The sequence below is a fragment of the Crotalus tigris genome, unplaced genomic scaffold (assembly GCF_016545835.1).
Source record: "Crotalus tigris isolate CLP2741 ecotype Arizona unplaced genomic scaffold, ASM1654583v1 scf7180000018371.15429387391:27106975, whole genome shotgun sequence".
Lineage (NCBI taxonomy): Eukaryota > Metazoa > Chordata > Lepidosauria > Squamata > Viperidae > Crotalus > Crotalus tigris.
Genome location: NW_024096970.1, coordinates 4,686,572 through 4,708,320, shown reverse-complemented (window position 1 = coordinate 4,708,320; position 21,749 = coordinate 4,686,572). Strand labels below are relative to the sequence as shown.

Sequence of the window (21,749 nt, the reverse complement as noted above, 5' to 3'; positions counted from 1 at the left end):
ATGCCGGCGTACAAGGCGACCCGGCGTATAAGACGACCCCCGTCTTTGGTGCCGAGTCGCATTCCTACAACGTCGTCTTATACGCCAGAAACTACCAGTATTTCCGGCGTATGACGACTCGGCGTATAAGACGACCCCTGTCTTTGGCGCCGATTTTAACGCTTGCGGAAGTCACCTTATACGCCAGCATATACGGTAATCTGCTTTTTCAACAGAGCCTGTATACCAGAAAGTAGCCCTCCCATAATTTTGATTATGCTGGCTGTGAAGTCTGTAAAAGCTATCATAAAGGGTATAGCAACACCATGCCCATTGGTTTTGCACAAGAATTAATAAGTAAATTTCATTGCCTTCTGCACAAGAATTAACTGTTATCACTATACACAGTTCACTGTATTTATTTTTTCCAAGAAAATATCGTCACTGTAAATTTGTCTCACAGGGCTGTTTTGGATCTAAAGTAAGGGAAACCACTCATACCCTATTCCCTTAAAATGATTTGAGCTCTCAGGAGAAAAGGCAGACTATAATTCAATCAGTCAATCAATCAGTCAGTCAATCAGTTAATCAAGCAGTGGTTTTTAACCCCAACCTTTAACATTATCTTTATTTCAGAATTAATATCATAATGGTTGTCGAAGGAATTAAAGTGTTAAAGTACAAACTCTTCTCTTCCTTAAAATGTTAAGCAGTTACATCAAGTAGCCCTTCCGTAATGTAGGTGTCCAAATGGAGACAGATCTGTTCAACTACATTCTTGAAGAATGAACCAAAAGTTCATAGCAAACATTCTGCTTATATTATACAAGTTTACCAAGTTCTTTCCTTTTCTAAAAGATCTTGTTTCTTGCTGCAGGCAGGGAATATACCACACGCTTGGATTCCATTTTAATCAGGCTATACAATTTCCCCTTTTTAGAGAGGGTAAAAAAAAATCTATATCAATGTTATTTATGCCATACATGGTGTTTTAGACACCAGTCAGGTAGAAAACAATACAATAATCAAGAACCATTAAGGAAGAAACCATACCCCATTAAACCTGGGAGGGCAAGCCACCTTTATATATGCAAACAGCAAATATACTCATACTCACAATGATGATGAATGAAATGTCTCTAAGCAAACAAACAAGCTCATAGACAAACAAGCAGGCAATATCTTCACATAATTTTCTACATTTTGACTCGGCCCTCCCCGTTACCTTCTCCAATATCATTTTTTGTATAGAAGCCATTCTAGCGCCCTTATTATTTTGGTTGTCCCTTTTTGTATTTGTTCAAGCTCTACATTACCCTTCTTATATCCTTAGTATAATAAACACAATAAACTAAGTAACTGAAAAGAACACAGCAAAACAGAGGAACACATTGCTGAAGGGTCCCAAAAGACCAAAATAAATAAATAAAACCACCTCCAAATTGACCGTGTTTGGAACTGTAGAGCCAGGGAGAGAGAGAAAAAGAAGGATCAGCCTCGAATCATTTCAAACTAAGTCCAGTCCCTCCTTGATCGCTGTTATTGTTATCAAATTATAACCAAGTGCTGACTGTTAGTTGAAAAGAGTCCTGGGCATAAGCTTTTAGCAATAACTCAGTTAAACTGAAACTTCATCTGTAGACCTGGTCTTTCACACCTGGAAGGAACATTGTTTTGGGAAATCAGTTCAGAATGACAGAATTGAAGGGTCCAAGTTGGTCTCTGCAGCTGGTGTACTTGTATACAATATTGTTTGATAATACCAAACACATCCACTAGTTGCAATTTTTAGAACATTTTGCATGCTAAGATATATGGGTAGTCCTCGACTTACAATCACAATTGAGCCTAATATTTCTGTTGCTAAAGGAGTCAGTTGTTAAGTGAATTTTGCCCCATGTTATGGCCTTTCTTGCTACTGTTGTTAAGCAAATCACTGCAGCTGTTAACAACATGGTTGTGAATCTGGCTTACCCATTGACTTTGCTTGTCAGAAGATCACAAAAGAAGATCACACGATTCCGGGACACTGCAGTTGTCAGAAATAGGAGTCTGAATTTTGATCACGTGACCAGGGGGATGCTGTAATGGTTGTAGGTGTGAAAAATGGTCATAAGTCACTTTTTTCAGTGCCATTGTAACCTTGAATGGTCACTAAGTGAACTCTTGTAAGTTGATGACTATCTGTAATGGGATCTGCTTGTTTTTTTTAGCATAAAACGTGATTCTGCATAGAACTTATTGGAAAAGCCACAACTTTAAAATAGCTTATTATTCACACTATACTTTTGTTGATAACACTTGAATTCAGCTTTCTTTGGAAATGTAGGAGAGGTAAGGCATCTAATTGTAAATACTATATAAAAGCTGACTTTGTGCACTTTTTGACTAAAAGTATCACTGTGCCCCTGAAAGAATATGTTTTCACAAAATTTTAAGATTGCATTAATTTATTTGTTTTCAGAAAAACAATACTTTGATAAGGAAAATCTGCTAATGCTTAGATCCACTTTTAGCTTCTTTGTCTCAAAGTGACTGACCACATGGCAGCATAAAAACCTCAGATTTTCCTGGATGACACGTGATTCCTCTACAGTTTTGAAAAAAAGTCAAAAACTACTTTTTAGAGCCCCAAATTTTGATTCTTCCAGCAGCTTTAGCCTTTGATATAATAGACCAGTACCTTCTTTAAAAAAATGGGAAGATTTTATCCTATTTCTCAACAAATGTTGGCTTTATCGCTTTCCTCGGAGTTAGATACAGGTGCCTCAGTTTGGGTTTTACCTCTGCTCCATTTTTATTCCAGATAGCTTAAGAACTGATTGCCATCAGCATGTCTGTTTTGTATGTTTCTACAAAGAAACTATCTTTAATTTGAAAACAGTGTTTGATAGCTATAATGAAGCAGATGAATAATGTATGAATAGGCTGAATCCAAATCCAAATAAGACTAAATTTATTTTACTCTTTGAAAGGATAATAGCAGGAAGAAAGTATATCTCTAGTACAGAGAGGAATAGTTTAGTCGTAATGTATGAAAAAGAGTTGAAGAGAAGTCATACTGCAACAATCTTGATCTTCCCCAAAACAAGGCAGTCTAAGATCCAATGAGTATTTGGTTTGGCTATGTGAGAAGATCCCAGATGAAGGTAATGGCAAACTATTTCCATATTGTTTACAAATTGTATAGAAAATAGACACCAAGAATTTATTAAATAAATTTGAAAACAGAGCCATTTTTGAAAACTTACTTAGGCAGATGGGACTTGGCGGAAGAGATATCATTTTTGATGCAATGCAGACAAATTATTTTCCAGAAACTGATACATGGATTCTTGCTTCTGTAACTTTTGTGTTATGAATTGATCTTGAAAGAAGCTTGAACTGGTAAAGGAAGTCATAATCAGCCTATTTTGCTACAATTTAACTGGTTATCATTTTGCTCACAATTTCTAAACCAGGTTTACCAGATAAATCTGATACATATCTGTTAAGCATTTCTTTGTGGCCAGCCGTGGTTAATCCAAGATAATTTTCTAAAGGAATACTGTAGTCTTAAAAGCACATGTGTGCACACATGCACGTGCATATGCACGCACACACACATATACACAGAAACACACAGAGTAAACTTCAAGTTTAAGCGTTTGCAAGCCAGAAATGTATTTAAGCACCATTTGAGGTTTGCTGAAATAGTAATATTGGCTATTATTTTCTTAATTTAGATTACTGTATATAGACTTGTTGTTACAAAAATGATTCACAACGTTTAAAGAGAAAATGAGAAAATTAACATCAATACTGAGATTTAAAAGGATCTAAAACTTAAACCAAACTAAATGGTTGCTAATTTTTTTAGTTTTATTTATATTGCTGTATACCTATTTTATTTAAAATAATGTTTTTAGTCACTATTTTGAATATCAGAATGGCAATATAGCTGAAAAGATGGTAAAAATGAAATAAATTCTCCACCTCCTAGGCGTGAGAAACACTGATTCTATGTGTGGAAAATAACTATCAACCATTTGAATGCTAGATATCACAATATTATAAAGTCATGTATAAATATTTTTTCAGAAAATGCTTACTAAATAAAATCAGTTTATTACAGCCATATGGTAAGAAACAGTAAAATATCCAATTGTATGCTACTTATATACATACATATATAAAAATGCACTGCGAATGATCTCATGATGAATAAGAACACATATAATAAAATTAATTTAAAAAAAATTATTTAAAAAATCTAAAAATAATATTTATCTTATTTATGTTTCCGACAAATGCCCATGGCTGCTACAATTATTGTCTTTTTTAGTAGAAATTTTAAAGTTCTAGCATATTTTGATATGCTGCATGAGAAAAATAAAAGATACTAAGCAATACATTTTCCCTAGCACATAATAAATTATGGTTGACCAAACAATTTTGTGAATCCAACAGGACAAAAAAAAAGACCCTCTGGATTTCAGTGACACACAAATTTAATGAATCAGGTGCATTTCTACAAAAGTTTGGCCAATTTTCAAAAGTAATTTCCATTCAGATAAAAAATAATTTTTTTTTCTTGATTAATTCTCTAGTAATACTTCTAATAGTTTCTATCAGTCAAAGGTACTGGGTATGTTTATTCTAGACCATGCTGGCTCAGGAATTCTGGGAATTGAAGTCCAAGAGTCATAAAAGAGCCAAGGTTGCCTACCCCTGTTCTAGACAGAGAGAGATTCAAACTCAAAACAAGAAAGAATTAGTTGACTATAAGAAGAGCAACCTGCCTCTGAATGTCATGGATTCTCCATCACTGGAGGATTCTCCATCCTCTGATGGTTTTCATAAAAAAATATTTTCAATTTTTAGTTGTAAGCCATGCAAAGCTTCTGTGGAGTTGGGTGGGCTTGAAACTGAATGAATGTATAAATAAATGAATTTTTAAAAGGAAGTGCTCAATTGTCTTGAACATAATGCAATCTTTTTCATTTAAAACAGAGTGTTAGGCCATCTTCAATACAAAAAGTCAGGGAGCTATAATGATGCACTTTAAGGATCCAGGGAGAGTTAGGTAGATAAGTAGACAGGCAGAGAGATAGGTAGAGAGATAGAATAATTCAGAAACAGCCAGAGACATTTTCATTTCTATACTGCATCCATTTAAGAAATGGGCAAATTTCCCAGACTACCATGTGACAAGCTGGTTGCATTCATTGTTTCATGCTGTTTGCATTCATCTTTTCCTGCTGATTTTAAAGACAAAACAAAAACAAAAACCCAAAATAAAAAAGCAGTGCAATTTCTCCCATTGTTAAAACCCTGAAGCATCAGAAAATTCAGCAAGCAAATTAACAGCAACAGTTTACAATATAGCTACAAGGACCATCAGTTCCTAAGATTTCCTTGGTATTTTTTTTTCCAGAGGTGGATTCCCATTGCCTGCTTCCCAGGGCTAAGAAAGAATAACTAGCCCAGTTGGACTAAAACTCACAGTCTCTTGGTTTCTAGTTTTGGTACCTCAACCACTACACCAGACTGGCTCTCTTTATGAAAGCCCACACTTTGGTATTTGAAAATATCTTGCCACCAGATTCATTTCTGAATTTGTTAGCCAGACAAACAAATTAGAGGTACGATGCAGGCATAATCTTTTAAATATCACTTGCTAGGGAATGTAAGCAGAAGACTACTATTGCATTGATTACTGTGTTAGAAGTAAAGTCTTCATCCTGGTTCATCCAAGCCGGGAATAAATAAGCAAACATGGTGACTGCTTTGGGAAGAGGGTTACAGTTTATTGCAGAAAGATGGTCTTCAGGAAAGTACAGAGGAGAGAAGAGCAGAGAGACTGAGCACATGGGCAGTAGGTTTTATACCCCCCCTAGCCTTTTGTTTGGAAGTTTCCTGTTCCTGTGGCATGAACCTTGAGGCTGTTTCTGAGTGTTTGTCTAGGCCTTGATATCTGTGATTTAATTCTATTATCATATCCTGCTTCCCAGGTGATGGGGCTGATTCCTAGAGTTTGGGTGGGGTATGCAGATCTTCTCTTTTGTCTTCTTGATTGCTCTGGCTCCAACTTTCTGATGGTTTTACATTTGCATTTGTATGGGCCTAGCTCTTGCTTGGGGCAGAGAGATAGATTTGGGGCCAGGTTTGGTTTTAAAAAGTCCTTTTGAGGAAAAATATATTTTTCTGCCCTTTTTAATATTTCCTTCTGGGGGGGCTAACTTCCATCAACTGTGAGAACAAATGTTCTACCTACTTTCTTAAAGATTTCAATGAATGCTGGTAGGAAAAGGTAGGAATCTAATAGAAGCCTAGTACTGTATAAAAAGAACTAATACAATATGGTTGCAAGCTCTATATCAAGGGTAGTCAACCTTGGCTCTTTTATGACTCGAGGACTTCAACTCCCAGAATTCCTGAGCCACCACAGCTGGCTCAGGAATTCTGGGAGTTGAAGTCCACGAGTCATAAAAGAGCCAAGGTTGACTACCCCTGCTCTATATGAAGGAAGGATGGCAATGTTCACAAATTTCAGTATTCCTATGGTCACTACAAGGTGGCAGAAATTAAGCAACATTGTTCAAAAAGCTAAATAAGTTTGGCTCTGATGAAACCTTGGGTAGACTAATAGAAAATTCCAAGGCTTTGTGCTATGCTTGGAAACGATGATCATGATCATCATCATCATCATCCTATCCCAGAAAATGGCAATAGCAAATAATTTCTATACTATTGTCAAGAAAACAACCTGGACATGTCCATATAGCTGAACTGAGGAGTCATCTTCTTTATTATTTTAATATACAGTATTCCAATGAGTTTAAGCATCACCATAAAAATTAAACAAATTTGTCTGCAAAACAAATCACACAAAATGAAAGGAGTCCAATCTTCTGTTTCTCCTCCCATTCTAATGACAAACCAGCCATAATCTGCTATTACTTCAGGGGGGCCCTGGTGGCCCAAACCGTACTTAGTCATCTCACAGATGGGATGAAATAATCCTGACAAGGGAGGGAAGGGTGAATTCTATGCTGCAACTGCAGGAAGCCACGAATCTAATATTTTATGGAGTGAGACGGACAAAATAATTAACCTTACACCCACGGAGAAGCTGTGATGATGTTGTTTCTCCTCCCCCTTTATAGTGGAAGAGAGTGTTTCTGCTGGCTTGAAGGCTTAACCCTTTATGGAGAAGTCCCCTACCCTCCTTTATCACTAAGAAACAGCAGAAAGTGCTGAGCTTGTAAACTGACATTCAGAAGCCCTACACCTCTTGGTCAAGCACTTTGTTTGCTTTTGTTTAACAAAGCTAACACTTTAAAACCCTAAAATAGGGACTCTGAATAGCTTAGTACCTTTGAAGGATTCCAATAAGAGGACAGATCTTCAGCAACAGTTTTATCTTAGTGGCCATGTTAATTTCCTAGTACCTGCCATGAAAGCAGCAGATTTTGCTAATTTGTTCATACCCTGCCTGAGCATCCTGTTCCCTAAGAAGATGTGATGAACTGAGCTGATTGGCTCACAGAAGTAAAGTTCTAGTGAAAATGAATTGATTGCATTCAGCTAAGAGAAGCATAGTGGGGTGGCAAGAATATACACAGTTACACCACTGGGGACTTTTGTCCAGAGTTTAGTTACTATGGAGCTTTTCGTTCCAATGCTGAAGAGCAAATTAAACATGAGGGAGAACTGAAACAAACGAAGGGCATGGAAGAAAAGAAAAAAAAAACGATCCTGCTCATGGAGGGAACCCAGGTCACATGGATGGCCAGTGGAGATGCTAGGTATGAAAACTCTGGATCAGGACAATGCAAAGAACAGAAGATGGGGCTATCTACTCCTACAGGAATAATGATTGGCAATTTGTAGCACATTCCTCAACAGCAGAAGAAATGGTGACAAATTAGAAACACAAGTTTATCGTAAAACCACTCACAGCAGCCAAGTGCTCCACTATCAAAACAACAATCTAATCTCCCTCAAGAGAAGCTGTGTAAGAACTCTATTTAGATGAGCACAAATACACTGCCTGAACATCAGGAAATGGAAACCGAACACCTATACAACATCTTCCCACAAAATGGATACCCATGAAACTTCATCAAAAAAAGTGTCTGATACTCAACCTACTACAGCACAACCAACACAAGCTATGAAAAAGATAACACTGCCATACATCAAAAAATCTGAGAAATAAGCAACAGACTATTACAACTACATGGCATTACTGTAGCATATAAGACTGTAACCCTTCAAAACATCTTAAATAAGCTGAAAGACCCAATAGCACAAGATGTCACCTACAGGAGTCAACTGCAACATACAGTACAAGGATTATAACAGCCACTATGTAGCACAGAGAGGCAGAAGACATCCATGAACTTGAACTAGCAGTCAGAAGACATGATGAAAACTCCTTAATTGTACAACACATGGCAAACTTAACTATAGTTTCAACTGGGAAACTGTGAGCATCCTAGATCAAGTTAAGTCCAAAAATGCTAAATATCTATGGAGATTCTCAGTCATCCAGGTAATGCTTGTCCCAAAGATGCTTTTTTTTTCCCCACAAGGCAACTGGACTTTCTTGTTTTTTCTTTGAAGATATTTCACTTGTCATCCAAGAAGCTTTTTCAGCTCTGACTGGATGGTGCTGGATGGACCATCCAGTCAGAGCTGAAGAAGCTTCTTGGATGAGAAGCAAAACATCTTCAAAGAAAAACAAGAAAGTCTAGTTGCCTCATGGAAAATAAAAAGGCATATTTGGTCAAAAAGTGCAAGGGAATTCCTGGAAGTCTGCCATCAACACAGAGATAAACCACATTTAAACTATCGAAAAGCTAAAAAGGAAACAAAAAGACCAAAACACCTCCTTGCCAGCAATCAATACCCAGATAACCAGGATTAATACCAGACTAACAATCAAGCAGTGAATAATACCCTAATCAAGGAACTACCAACTGAGACAATCAGAAAACAACAGCCAGTTTAACCCTGAGCTACAAATATTCTCTTCCATGATAAAATCTCTTTCAGTCTGAATTCTTCAGTACGGTCATTGCTAAAATACTAAAGTCCACACAACTGGAAAGCCCCAAACCTCTCATGAGCTCTACTGTCAAGTGAAAATGAAACAGTTTCCTCTGCCATAGTCTACCACCACTATACTGCCTTGATTTTATTTAAACTGACATGAAGAATATTACAAAGTGTGATCAGCCTATAAAAGTAGAGGCCAGATAATAAGATAGCTTCGGCTAGCTAGATACAGACAAAATCCTCTCAAATCTGTCTTTTAAAGATATAGTTGTCTCCAAAATATCTAATTTAGCTTTCTGCTACACAACATAGCTATTATCTATTTTTTAAAAAAGCAGGGGGAAGCAACATTATGTTGCCCATAAATGAGTATTAGGAACAGATTTTTGTAAAGTAAATACGTATATTTCATTGTATCAAGCAAGTCACAGAGAAAATGTAAACAACCTCACAGAGATTGCCCTTTGACTTCTTCCACTGCAATTCTGACCTCTTGGGAATACAGAAATGGATGATAACTGATTTATCCAACAAAATCAGCCTTGAAACACTAAAAGATCCAAACTTCCTTTATGAAATACATAAAATGCATGGATCCTATCTGTTTAGCTATTGCTGTATACTTATACAACAGACAATTTAATATTACTCCATTGATATTTTCAAGGTGGAACAAATACAAATGTTAATATATTCATTGCAAAGTTTGTGAAATATTGTTCCTGAGTTACTTTTTTAAAACATTTACTAAGCATTCTTAGTATTTTTACATAATTTGATTTCACTATTCACTGATATAGAATAGTTGTAGATGTTGTATATAAAGTTGTTTCTTTATATAATTTTTGGCAATATTTCATGAATGTTATTTGTAAATCAAAGAGTTTATTTTCAACTTTGCAGCTGAAAAAAAGCTGAGCAGTTACCAAAATAAGACTTAAATGTCAAAAAATATGAACTAGTGATACTTCATTAAAAGCTGAACAGTTTTGTAACATCTGGTAAAGTCTGATAGAAGATAACTTTATATTTTGTTCATAATAATTAATATTGATTAAGGCTTATCTTTTATGTTCTTTTAATTTGTTCTTAGAAAAATAAAGTAGCAAATCTTTAATATTTCTGACATTTCCATCACCATAGTAACTGCAAATGGTCACTAAACAAAGCAGTCACTAAACAATGCATTTTTGGAATGCATTTTTGAAAGCAACAATCACTTCAATATTCACTAATAAAACAAGTATTTTATTATATTCATCTCTTTTATACACAAGCTAATAGTATCTTCAAGTAATCTAAAGCAGATTTTATTCTGTAAATTTCTTTTTATTTACATCAGATGGTCATTTCAGCATTCCAGAGGATTTCTCTATCCTCTAAGGACCTGACCCCCAAATACATTTCATATAGCTTACTGCAACTTATTTTGGAAAACATATGAAAATGAGTAGAGAATTAACAAAGGGGCAGTTGTTTGATGAGAGCCACAAGAAGGATCTGAAGCTGAATGAATGCATATTTTAAACAAGCCTGAAGAAAACATAGTTGCTCCTTTTATTTGCCACATGTTTGTAACAGTCCCTCACACCCAGCACTGGAATTATTCCTATAAACAGTATTCTAATTATTTCACTTCTTTCCAAACGGCTTTTACTATTCTAAGCTTTTCTTCTGCATAGTTCTAAAGATGCTCGGTATGAATGTTTCTGATTATAAGAAAGATATAACTTTACACCCATCCCCCACTGCTGTGAAGGCAAAGAGAGACTTGTTAGATTCAGATGAGTTTAAACAGTACTGCCAGTGCCCCACGGAAAGTTGGCCACAAGTTGGCTGCAGCACATTGGCTGTGATGAGTTGGCTACAGCAAGGTGGCCATGGCAAGTTGTCCTAGTACAGGGATAGGCAACCTTGGCTCTTTTATGACTCGTGGAGTTCAACTCCCTGAAGTCCACAAGTCATAAAAGAGCCAAGGTTGCCTACCCCTGTCCTATATAAAGGAAATAGATTCTATCTAGTCTATTTTTGCCTTAGTTTGAAGCAGCCTCTTAAATTGAATAATAATAAAAATAGCTTCAAAACCTTAGCAATAAATATATTTAAATGAGGGAAGCTTGGTGGCATTTCTCTTCTGCTCCTTACATCCTTTGACTTTGTTCCTGACAAACCAACTGTTTCTCCTCCTCCCCTATTTTTTTTAATTTGTGCCTTTGAATCACTGTTGACTCCTAATAACTACCTAGACTAGTCCAGTTGTGGCGAACCTATGGCACGGGTGCGAGAGGTGGCACTCAGAGCCCTCTCTGTGGGCATGCATGCCGTCGCCCCAGTCCTAGGCCTTCAGCTGGATTTTATAAAACCTTTTCGCTTTAGGTCTCCGCCGCCATGTACAAAAAAAAAAGGTTCAATCAATCAGTCAATTTCAACTTCTCGCAGGAAAAAAAAAAGATCTTGCAAAGTTGGAATTGATTGGTTGAACTTTTTAGTCCAACCCAGTCTGCTGTTACCACTGCAGCCACGCCCACCCAATGGACCACATCCACCCAATGGGCCACACCCACCTGGCACCCGACGATGCATAAGTGGGTTTTGGGTTGCAGTTTAGGCACTTGGTCTCTAAAAGGTTCGCCATCACTGGACTAGTCCCTGCACACTAAACTACATTCTCTTCCCCTATTACTGTATGGAGTAACAAGATAGTTTTCGATGTCCCTTCAAGAGATTTGAATATGTTCAGCCCATGCTTGGTGCTGTCTATGTTCATTCAGCTTTTATTAGTCCTAAGGTGCAATTTATTTTAGCTAGAAGATGACAGATTATATTAATGTAATGTATTTACACAATGTGTAATGTATTTATACAATGTACATATATCATAAAACATCAGAAAAACTTGCTTCTGAAAATAAAGATTAATATATTCCAACAAGAAACAACGATGTAATGATGTCATTATATTTCTACTACATTCAATGCCAAGCTAAGCAGCCATATTAGACTTTTCAAATTACTTAAGCAGTGCATACTTTTCTAATTTAGATACTTTCACAATAATGAAATATTCCTTGAGTCCAAGTCAAAGCAATTATTTAAAGTTTACCATTACTCATCAGTGGGCAAAAATAATGGGGATCATATAGCCTGTATTTTGCATGAAATTCATACTCAGTTTCAACTAGACATATGCAGTCATTGAAATCATAATAGCAAGATGCAATCTTGTTGTTCAGTCACTATGTCATGTCTGACTCTTCTCAACCTCATGGACCATTGAACACCAGACCCCCAACCCCATCCTCCACTGTCAACAACAGTTTCCCCTAATAACTGGTTTTCAAAATAATCTGATAAAGGTGCTATCAGGAATTAAAATAAATGCATTAGTTAATTTTGTTTTGTTTTTGTTTATTAACCCAAATCAGACAAATGGCAGTTGGGTAAAGAATCTGTATAATGCTTAGATTTGCATTGTACAACAGAGTGGCAACCTCCAAAAATGTACTGTGCAGTGAGTTACCAAAAATGTAATCCTACACATATCTAGAAATATATAGGCACTGGTAGCACAGTGGTTAGACTGCAGCATTACTGACGGTCAGCAGTTCGATTCTCACTGACTCAAGATTCCATTCTTCTGAGGTCAATAAAATGAGGACCCAAATTGTTGGAGGCAAAATGCCGATTCTATAAACTACTTAGAGAAGGTTGTAAAGCACTGTGAAGCGGTGTATAAGTCTAAGTGCTGTTGCTATATCCTGTTGAGTTCAATGGGAACTCTTACACAAGCAGATAGAGAATTGTAGTCTACACCGAAATCAACAGATGGTCAACATAATTTCAGCTTTTTACTGAAGGAAAAAACGCATTGTCACTAGCCACTAAACTTTCCTTAGAAAATTCATATAACTATGCAGATCTAGATCTGGAATGTTGTATTTTTAAACAAATTAAAATCATTTTAAGTTCAAATTAATTGGATGGGAACACTGTCATTTACAAAAAGAATTATAAACACATTTTTCTAATTAAGTTACATAATTTTTATCAGTTTTTTATTTCCACAAAATAAAGACTAAAATAACAGTGTAAGTAATAAAAAGATCTATATTTTTAAATTTAAATATATTTTAAGTTCACATGCCTTGACAGTTTTTTTCCTTCTTCTAGTGTTACTTCTATGAGAATTGCATGATTTTAAGTACTATGCAGTTGTTTTAAATTTGTATTTCACAAGTTTGCCCAGCAAGTATTATTTCACCTTGATTATTGAGTTGTAATGGTGATATTTACAGGCTCACTAATATATGATTAAGTGGTTTACTTAGCTCAAATTTCTGGGTTTGCACAACACACTAGGCTAAACCCTAGCCAACCTAGAATGATATACTGCGTGGTTAGTATGTGCTTTATGAACTGTCATACTTCTTGCTTTACTCAACTAACAATTAAGTATAGCCACGTAGAATTCAGGTAACCTTAGAGAACACAAGGTGGCATTTGCCAGGATATCCTTGCCTCCAGGATAATGTTTTTCTTTCCTTACAAAAGTGAAAAGAGCAATTTCTCCATTCTTTTAGATAGGGGAGGGGGAGCTGCAGGTCACAAAGCTGATGCTTTATGCCACCTGTGACACAAAAGCAAAAGAGATCTATTTTTTTTTTTACAAAGGAAACTCCCCATGCCACTGTCAAATTACAACTGGTATCCCTCCTTGCAACTACATTATACAAAAAACTAAAAAAAAAAGAGGGGGGGCAGTTCAAGGTGACAATACCAGAGAGAAAATGTTTTAGGCAGGATGCCAAACAAAACCAGTAACATTCATAGTTGGGCCCCCAGACCATATGACTGTATAGATATGAGAGATACAGAGTCTTATGTTACTAAAAAAAAAAAGAAGATAAAGATGTCCTTATCTTTGAGGCAGGCTGATTCTGAGAACTACATGGGGGTAGAGGTAGAGTTTTCTTGCAAAGAATTAAAAACGGTATGCCATAATGTAAAGAAATGTTCGGTGCTAAATTTCAAAGCACGTTTTGCATTTGTGCATACACACACTACTGAGAGCACCGATGGGGGGGGGGGGTTGGCAGCACACTGTTGGCCGGACCTGCAGCACTCGCACTTGGGAGGCGGGTATCCAGCTGCCATGCAGTCCACCACAGGCTTCTCCAACTTGGGGCTTTCCGGATGTTGTGGATTACAAGCCTCATCCCGGAGTCGGAGGAAAGCTTGCTCAGTCCCTTCTTCTCGTCGCCTTTCCGCTGTGCTCAAGAACGCCCATTTCCAGGACATTCCCCCCTTCCCACATGTCTTTGGGGGACCCCGGGACCCATCGCCTCGCTGCTTTAAAGGCAGCTGGGAAGGGAAGCCCCAGGCGTCCACTCTTGCCTCTCACCTGTCCTGAACATCAGCTGCTTGTCGTTGGGGTCTCCGAATTCCGACAGCAGGGACTTGAAGAGGATTCCGCACGAGTTCTGGATCCCGAAGACAGTCCCGTTGCACCACATGGAGGCCAGCATGACAAACCAGCCCCAGCCTCCTTCGGGCGGCTCGGCCGTCTCCTGCTGCCCTTGCGGCGGCTCCCCCTGCTCCGCCGCCTTCTCGGGAGGACCCTGCGTCGCCCCGAGCCCAGAAAGCACCAGGGGACCTTCTGCGTTCCCGGAGGCGAGCGAGGCTTCCTGCGGGCACCATTCTCCGTTCTCCTTTTTCGGCTTCTCCTCGCCCACCGACTCACTTTCTTCCGGAGGGGAGGGAGCGGGGACGGCGTTCTCCTCTCCCACCTCCTCGCTGACGGGGGACATAACCGCGAAGCGAAGCGCCGAGGCGGCCTGGGCTACACAGCTTGGCGCTCCTGGCTCCTTAGCAATGCCGAGGCACTGCAAACATGCCCCGCGTCAAGAAAGCAGGAGCGCGATCCAGAACTTGGCCGGGCGGGCGCGAAGAGAACGTTCTCCCTGCACTCTTGTGACAACACTCAAGCTCTCGGAGCTCAATTTGCATAGATTTCCTTTAATCCGGCTGTCGCACGAGCGAGCCAGCCCTTAAGGCGGTTCCATTCCCGCGAGCCTCTTCCAGGTGGTTTTGAAGGAGCAGCCCAACGAGGAGGCGTGGCCTTCGAGCAGAGATGTGCTCTGCGCCCCGCCTCCTTCGACCCCTCACCACTCCGAACGTCTTCATTGGCTAAAGGGGGCGCTGAGGTTCCCACCTTTCTCCCTGAGGCCAACGAAGTGGGCAAACTTGGACAAAGCGCAGAGCGCGCGCGTGGCTAAGGAAAGACGAGAGCGGGGGAAAGTGGGGGGGGGCGTGGTGGTGAGGTTTTTATCCGGGCGCGCCGAGCAGCCCATCAGTCAAAGGAGATGACGACCACCCGAGGGAGGCGATTGGACGGGGTGGTGGGTGGGGTGGTGACAACGGCGATTGCTGCTGCTGCTGCTGCTTCTCTGCTGCAGGAGCAACATTGAAACCCACAGGCGAGAGGTCTGCTCGCCCCGCGTTCTGCGACGGGGTCGCATGAGAAAGGAGATCTTTTCCCCCTGTACACACGATGACGGTCTCAGAGGCTGGGCTTCGTGCGTGCGTGTCTCTGATGTCAGCCACCTCCCCAAAGGTAGTGACAATTTATTGGCAGGGCTGTAGGGAAACAAAACTTTTGCCAAGGTACAGGGCAAAAGGGCAGGAGTTAAAGGTAGGGACGAGCAGAAAAGAAACAATTACCGTATTTTCCGGCGTATAAAATGACTGGGTGTATAAGACGACCCTGACTTTTGAGAAGATTTTCATGGTTTAGAAAGTCGCCTTATACGCAGGAAAATACAGTAAGTATTGCTAACTTAGTAGATGTACACCACATAATTTGACCAAGATTGACACAGGTAGATGGTTCTTCTTTAACAAAGCAGCCATCAAAGTTATTAATCTAGAAGAGAATCCATATATCAGCTTATTATAAAGTTGCTTTAAGTATTAATTCTAATATAAAGCATTCTGGACTAGAGCCCAGGCTTAATCATCAAAGGTCTATCAACATCACTTCAAATACGTCCAATGTTCAGGGTAAGTGTTATCACTAAAGTAAGAAAACAGCAGCAGGTGTTCTTTCAAGAGAGATATCTGGTAGCTATAGGACATGGCGGCACAAATGTCAAGGCCCTGGGTGTCCCACCCACAAGCCAGAGTGCCTCCAATTGTAATCTTTAGTATACAGAAGGTATTAGTCAATCTGAAAGAGCACAACACTGAAAAGAATCAAGCTTTATTGATCTTTAGGTGCATGGTTTCCAAGAAAGGGGCCTGAAAATTGGGAAGCCAGATTTTTGTAAAAAGGCCCATTCTAGCCACAGGATTCCCACCTTGTAATTCTTTTATAAGTTCTTTTCTATATAAAAGCACTACAAGGTGGAAATCCTGTGGCTAGACAAAAGGGGCCTTCTGGAAGAGCAGCAGAGTTGGGGAATGTTGAAGTCGACAGGCTGGTTGAGGATGGGAGATTGAGGTTCCTCAAATTGTTACAATGTAGTTTAGATGGGATTGTCTGGGGAGGTGGGGAGAGTCAATAGTGGGCTGATAGGATTATGCAAAGAGAGGAGCTGGTTTGATTCTGGCCATGTCCAAAAAACGGGGGAGGGAGGGAGGGGGGAAGGGTGCAGCTTCCGTTTCATTTCTTGGATTTCTTTTCTTCACTATAAAGCAATTTTAAATGTATTGGAGGTAATCTTATTCAGTCTTTTTTTAATAAAAAGGGAATTAGTTTTAGTCTTGATGCTTTCTGTCCAGCACAGATTTTGCATGTGTGACCCTTAGAACACCACTCAGTAGCCTTTTACATAGCGGTTGTTGAGCAACCCAAAGTTTTCAAAAGTGTAAGAAATATTTTAGCAGGGGAGGTGGGAAGCTTATCGCAGCTTGCAAAATGCTGAGCAGTAGTTCCTGTAACACTGACCCTTTTATGGAGGGAGGGGCATGAAAAACATGTCTTTGTTTAGTGCAGTGGTTCTCAACCTTCCTAATGCTGCGACCCCCAACCATGTGATCGTAAGTCGAGGACTACTTGTATTTCCCTGTGGGCGGGGCAGGAGGAGGCGCGCATGCTCCGCCACCTCTACTGCTGCTGGAGCGCACGCTGGGCAGGCCGAGGGTGCACACAGGCCATTGCTCAGCAACTGCCTCATCCCAGGAGCGCCGCGCATGCGTGGTGCTGCCCCCTGCGCCAGCCGAGGCGTAGCTGGCAAGCGGCAGCAACGGCGCAGGCCTACCACCGGCTGGGCCACCAGCTGGCCCAGCCCAAGGGAGGTAAGGCACCCGCCGGGCCCCACGCGCGCCAGCAACCCTCTCTGCGCCCGCCGCTGCGCCGCTAGCCTTACCTTGGCCAGCGCACGTTCGGTGTGGCGGCAGGCAGGCCCAGGTGCTCCTGGGCAGCCATGGCTCACGGCAGCGAGGGCGCAGGGTGACCACCGGCTGGGCCACCAGCTGGCCCAGCCCAAGGGAGGTAAGCCACCTGCCGGGCCCACGCGTGCCAACAACGCCAATAGAATAGAGTCTCTTGAATAGAGTCTATTCTATTGGCTTTCAAAAGCCAATAGAATAAGAGGGAGTAGCACTGCTAAGGAAAAGGGAAAAAAATGGCGGACTGCGTTGTTTGGCGGCCCCTGTGAAATGGTCGTTCGACTCTAAATGGGGTCGCGACCCACAGGTTGAGAACCACTGGTTTAGTGAGCACATTTGGGGCCAGCAACTCAATCATTAAGCGAAACTAAGTGAAACTGTGACTGGGCTTATGATCTTACTTCAGCTTTCCTTTGCTTTACGATCTTTCCTGTGAAGATCATAAATGTGAGGATTGGTCATAAAGTTATTTTTTCATCACTGTGGTAACTGTGAATAATCACTAAATGGGGCAGTTACTAAAAAAGTCTACCTGTAATCCTGATAAGGAATTACTGAGCCATTGTAGGAATACTTTAGGCATGTGGTTAATACAACCACTCAGATCCATTTGGCTTTGGTCGGTCAGTTGCTATAGAGCTAATTGAAGCTGGGTTTTGCCTTTGTACCTGGTACCTGGGGATAAAGGACAAGATCTTTTGGGGGTGTAAGTGCTGCCAGATGGCTGTTAGATGTTTGTCCCTTCTAGTTGGTTAATGCTGCCCAAATGATTGCCATTGGTTGTGTTCAGGTTATGGTAAATTCATCTTTAAGTGAGGAGGTGTAACTACTTTCTTGAAAAAGTGGTTTTGAGGAAAAGGTATATTTTCTTCAAAAAGCCATCTTAGGACCCAGCAGCATTAGATGATTTTTCAACCTGTTTCCAAACTCCCTGCTTTGGAGAAGGTGATAGGGATGCAACTCTAGAGGACCCTCAAAGAAATAGATTGTCTGAACTCTTTTCTGTCAGACTTTAGATTAGAATATCTAAGATGATACCAATCACACTTATGGAAGACTTCTGGTGGGACAGGGCAGGGTTGATGTGACTTGGCTGGTGTTGCTTGATCTCTTTACAACTTTCAATATAAATTGATCATATCTTTCTGGATCAGTTTTGGGGCTGGGGATAGAGAATATTATTCTATAGCAGTTGTTCTCTTTTCTGGTTTAGTAGTTCCAAACCAGTTCTATCTAGTTCCAGTTGGTTTGGTAACGAGAATGTGATCAAGCACATAAGTCTGGCTTTTGATTTAAAAGATCAGCTGCTCCCCAATACAACTCTACATGAGACTGCCCTTAAAGTCCCCTTGGAATGCAGGCATGGAATGCACCAGTGAGTATGTCATTTCACTCTTAAAACATCACTATTTCAGAAGCTGTGCTGGTTGACAGTTGACTTTTGGATGCAATTCAAGCTACTAATTGTCTCCCATAAGGCTCTTTCTGGCTTCCTGGTTGCCTACTGGCTACCCCTCTCTGGATTTTTGTTCTGCTTTTCTCATAAGATCTGGCAGGGTTGTTTTGCTCCAGATCCCATTGGGAAAGCAGAGGACTCTTGCAGGACCTTGGAGGATCTTTCTATACCCAGATTTGTCCTATGGAACATCATTCTTCTGGAAGTCCATATGGCCCTGACCCTATCATCTTTTGGAAATCCCTTAAGACTTATAAGACCAGGCTTTTTAGTAGGCCCTGGGGCTGAGTGGTTTGGCTTTGGCTAGTCAAAGAATGTTCTGTATTATTTTGTAAATGGTTGTTATTTTCTATAACATGGAATGTGAAATTATTGTTTGTGATTAGTTCCTTGTTTTTATTGTTCTAATTCAGTCCTATTTGTAAGTCACCTAGAATTGTGACTGTGATTAAATAAATTGTTGATGTATCTCTCTCTCTCTCTCTCTCTCTGTGTGTGTGTGTGTGTGTGTGTGTGTTCCTGTTCATGGAGATAATGAAATGGAGACCCTGGACATTAGATTAAGATTTCCTAAGAAGTTATGTCTATGGTAAACATTAATATCTTATGTTTTTGCAGTTATTGCTAAATATCTTTTTGTCTTGTCATTAATATTTGGTATATGACATAATGTAAATCATGTAATTTAATTATAAATTTAGAGAAGATTAAAAACAATAAAAATTAAGCTCTGAGAGATGGCAATGTATATACCTTTGGCCAATCGTATATATCAGTTGCATCCGTGTATATAAATAGTTTTATGTGTACTTTACATATTGTTTTTATGCTTTTAGTATGTTATTGTACACCACCCAAAATCGTTCTGTGAGGGAGATGGGTAGTTCCTAAATATGATAAATAAATCAAAATATTTCACATATTCCACAATGTTATTTGTTGATTGTCAACTTTGAATTATTGTTCCAACTTTATATATGATTGGATTTTTAAAAATCTCATAATTAGCAATTTTATTAATTTTTTTCTTTATATTTGTTTTAATGAAATATTTATATCTGATAGATGACTTGGCTGTATTTTCTTTTATAAAGTCAATAGATTACGTGCTACAAAATAGTATTTATTTCTAGAATGTATATTATTTATTCATAAGCATTCCTGTGTTCTTGAAGTAGTATTGAAATTGCCCAGAATAATAAAAAAACAACAACAGTATAAGCAGGTGGAAAATGGCCTTCTATTCAGTCAATATAACTCTCAAATGAGCCCACAATAATAAAGAGAAAAAGTGAAGCGTATTTTTTTTCTGACAGAACAATCAACCAGTGGAACAACTTGCCTTCAGAAGTTGTGGGTGCTCCATTACTGGAGGCTTTTAAGAAGAGACTGAACAGCCACTTGTCTGGAATAGGGTTAGGGTTAGGGGTCTGCTTGGACTAGAAGACCTTCAAGATCCCTTCTAACTCTGATGGTCTATGTTCTAATTTTGGTGTAGAACAAATTAATTGAAATCACAATTTGATGCTTCTATTTTTTTTTAAAAAAAAAGCATAGATGTCACCCAATCAGTCAAAACAGGCTTCAGCAGACAACTCATTTAAACTAGAAGTGTAAAAATCCTGATCTAGTTTTACCATTTCAAATTTGTATGTTTATTTCAAATACAAATTATCTTTGTCCATTAGGGTCCTCAAAACAAGGTACAATTCAAAATAATAGAAGACATAAACTGAAAATGTATAGCCCCAGTCTTGTGCTGATATTGTGTGGAATGTAAGAGGACAGTCCTAGCATTATTGGTACAAGATATACCTTATTACAGCATTCGTTTTCTGTTCATACAGCATAGGTATGATAGATAGGTGGATTGGCTTGGAACATGATACTGATAAAAAGAGCATCTGATATTACTGTTTTCCTTCCGCACAAGAAGGGGAAATGTATCCTTTGATCATGCAGGACTTTATCAAGTAAAATAGGGTTGAAGCCCAAGATTTATGATAGTTCCTAGAACAGCTGCAGGACTTGGGTTTGGCTAGTCTAAAGAAAAGAAGAAATAGGAGAGACACAATAGCAGTATTCCAGTATTTGAGGGGTTGCCCAAAGAAGGGGTCACACTCACCAAAGCACCAGAGGGAAGGATGAGAAACAATGGTTGGAAACTGATCAAAGAGAGGAGCAACCTGGAATTAAGGAGAAACTTCCTAACAGGATAATTAACCAGTGGAATAGCTTGCCTCCAGAAATCATGGGCACTCCATCACTAGAGATTTTTAAGAAGAGGCTAGACAGTTACTTGTCTGAGATGATATAGGTTCTCCTGCTTGAGCAGGGGGCTGGACTAGAAGACCTTCAAAGTCCCATCCAGTTTCTATTCTACAGTAATAGTAATAGTAGTAAAGTTGGAAGGGACCTTGGAGGTCATTTAGTCCAACCCCCTGCTCAGGCAGGAAACCCTACACCATTTCGGACAAATGGCTGTCCAGTCTCTTCTTAAAAACTTCCAGTGTTGGAGCATTTACTGCTTCTGGAAGCAGGCTGTTCCACTGATTAATTGTTCTCACTGTCAGGAAGTTTCTCCTTAGTTCTAGGTTGCTTCTCTCCTTGATTAGTTTCCACCTGTTGCTTCTTGTCCTGCCTTCAGGTGCTTTGGAAAATAGCTTGATTCCCTCTTCTTTATGGCAGCCCCTAAGATATTGGAATACTGCTATCATGTCCCCCCTCGTCCTATTTCAGCTGTGTTTTATTGAACAACTCACAGAAACCACAACCAATTGAAAAATATGAATGCAAAAAAACAAAAGGAACCATGTAAAGAATGTTCCTTAAAAAAAACAGATTTATTTCAGGCTTAAAATAAATGTCTGTCTCCTTCCTG

At 39.4% G+C, this 21,749-nt stretch overlaps 1 protein-coding gene and 1 long non-coding RNA gene across 3 annotated transcripts in view; one reads left to right on the top strand and one right to left on the bottom strand.

The window, feature by feature from the left end:
- Nucleotides 1-15,245, bottom strand: part of SLC16A10 (solute carrier family 16 member 10) — a 45,822-nt gene extending 30,577 nt beyond the window's left edge. The window contains exon 1 of the mRNA XM_039351220.1: nucleotides 14,426-15,245. Within this exon, the coding sequence (XP_039207154.1) occupies nucleotides 14,426-14,831 (406 nt within the window). The 5' untranslated portion in view covers nucleotides 14,832-15,245. The remainder of the gene's footprint in view (nucleotides 1-14,425) is intronic.
- Nucleotides 15,246-15,448: 203 nt separating this feature from the next.
- The window catches only part of LOC120311557, a 31,697-nt gene continuing 25,396 nt past the window's right edge, over nucleotides 15,449-21,749 (top strand). Inside the window, exons 1-2 of one of the 2 annotated variants that reach the window (XR_005557653.1) lie at nucleotides 15,449-15,637; nucleotides 19,400-19,457. This is a non-coding gene — a long non-coding RNA (uncharacterized LOC120311557). The remainder of the gene's footprint in view (nucleotides 15,638-19,399; nucleotides 19,458-21,749) is intronic. The other variant, XR_005557654.1, reaches the window with a different exon arrangement.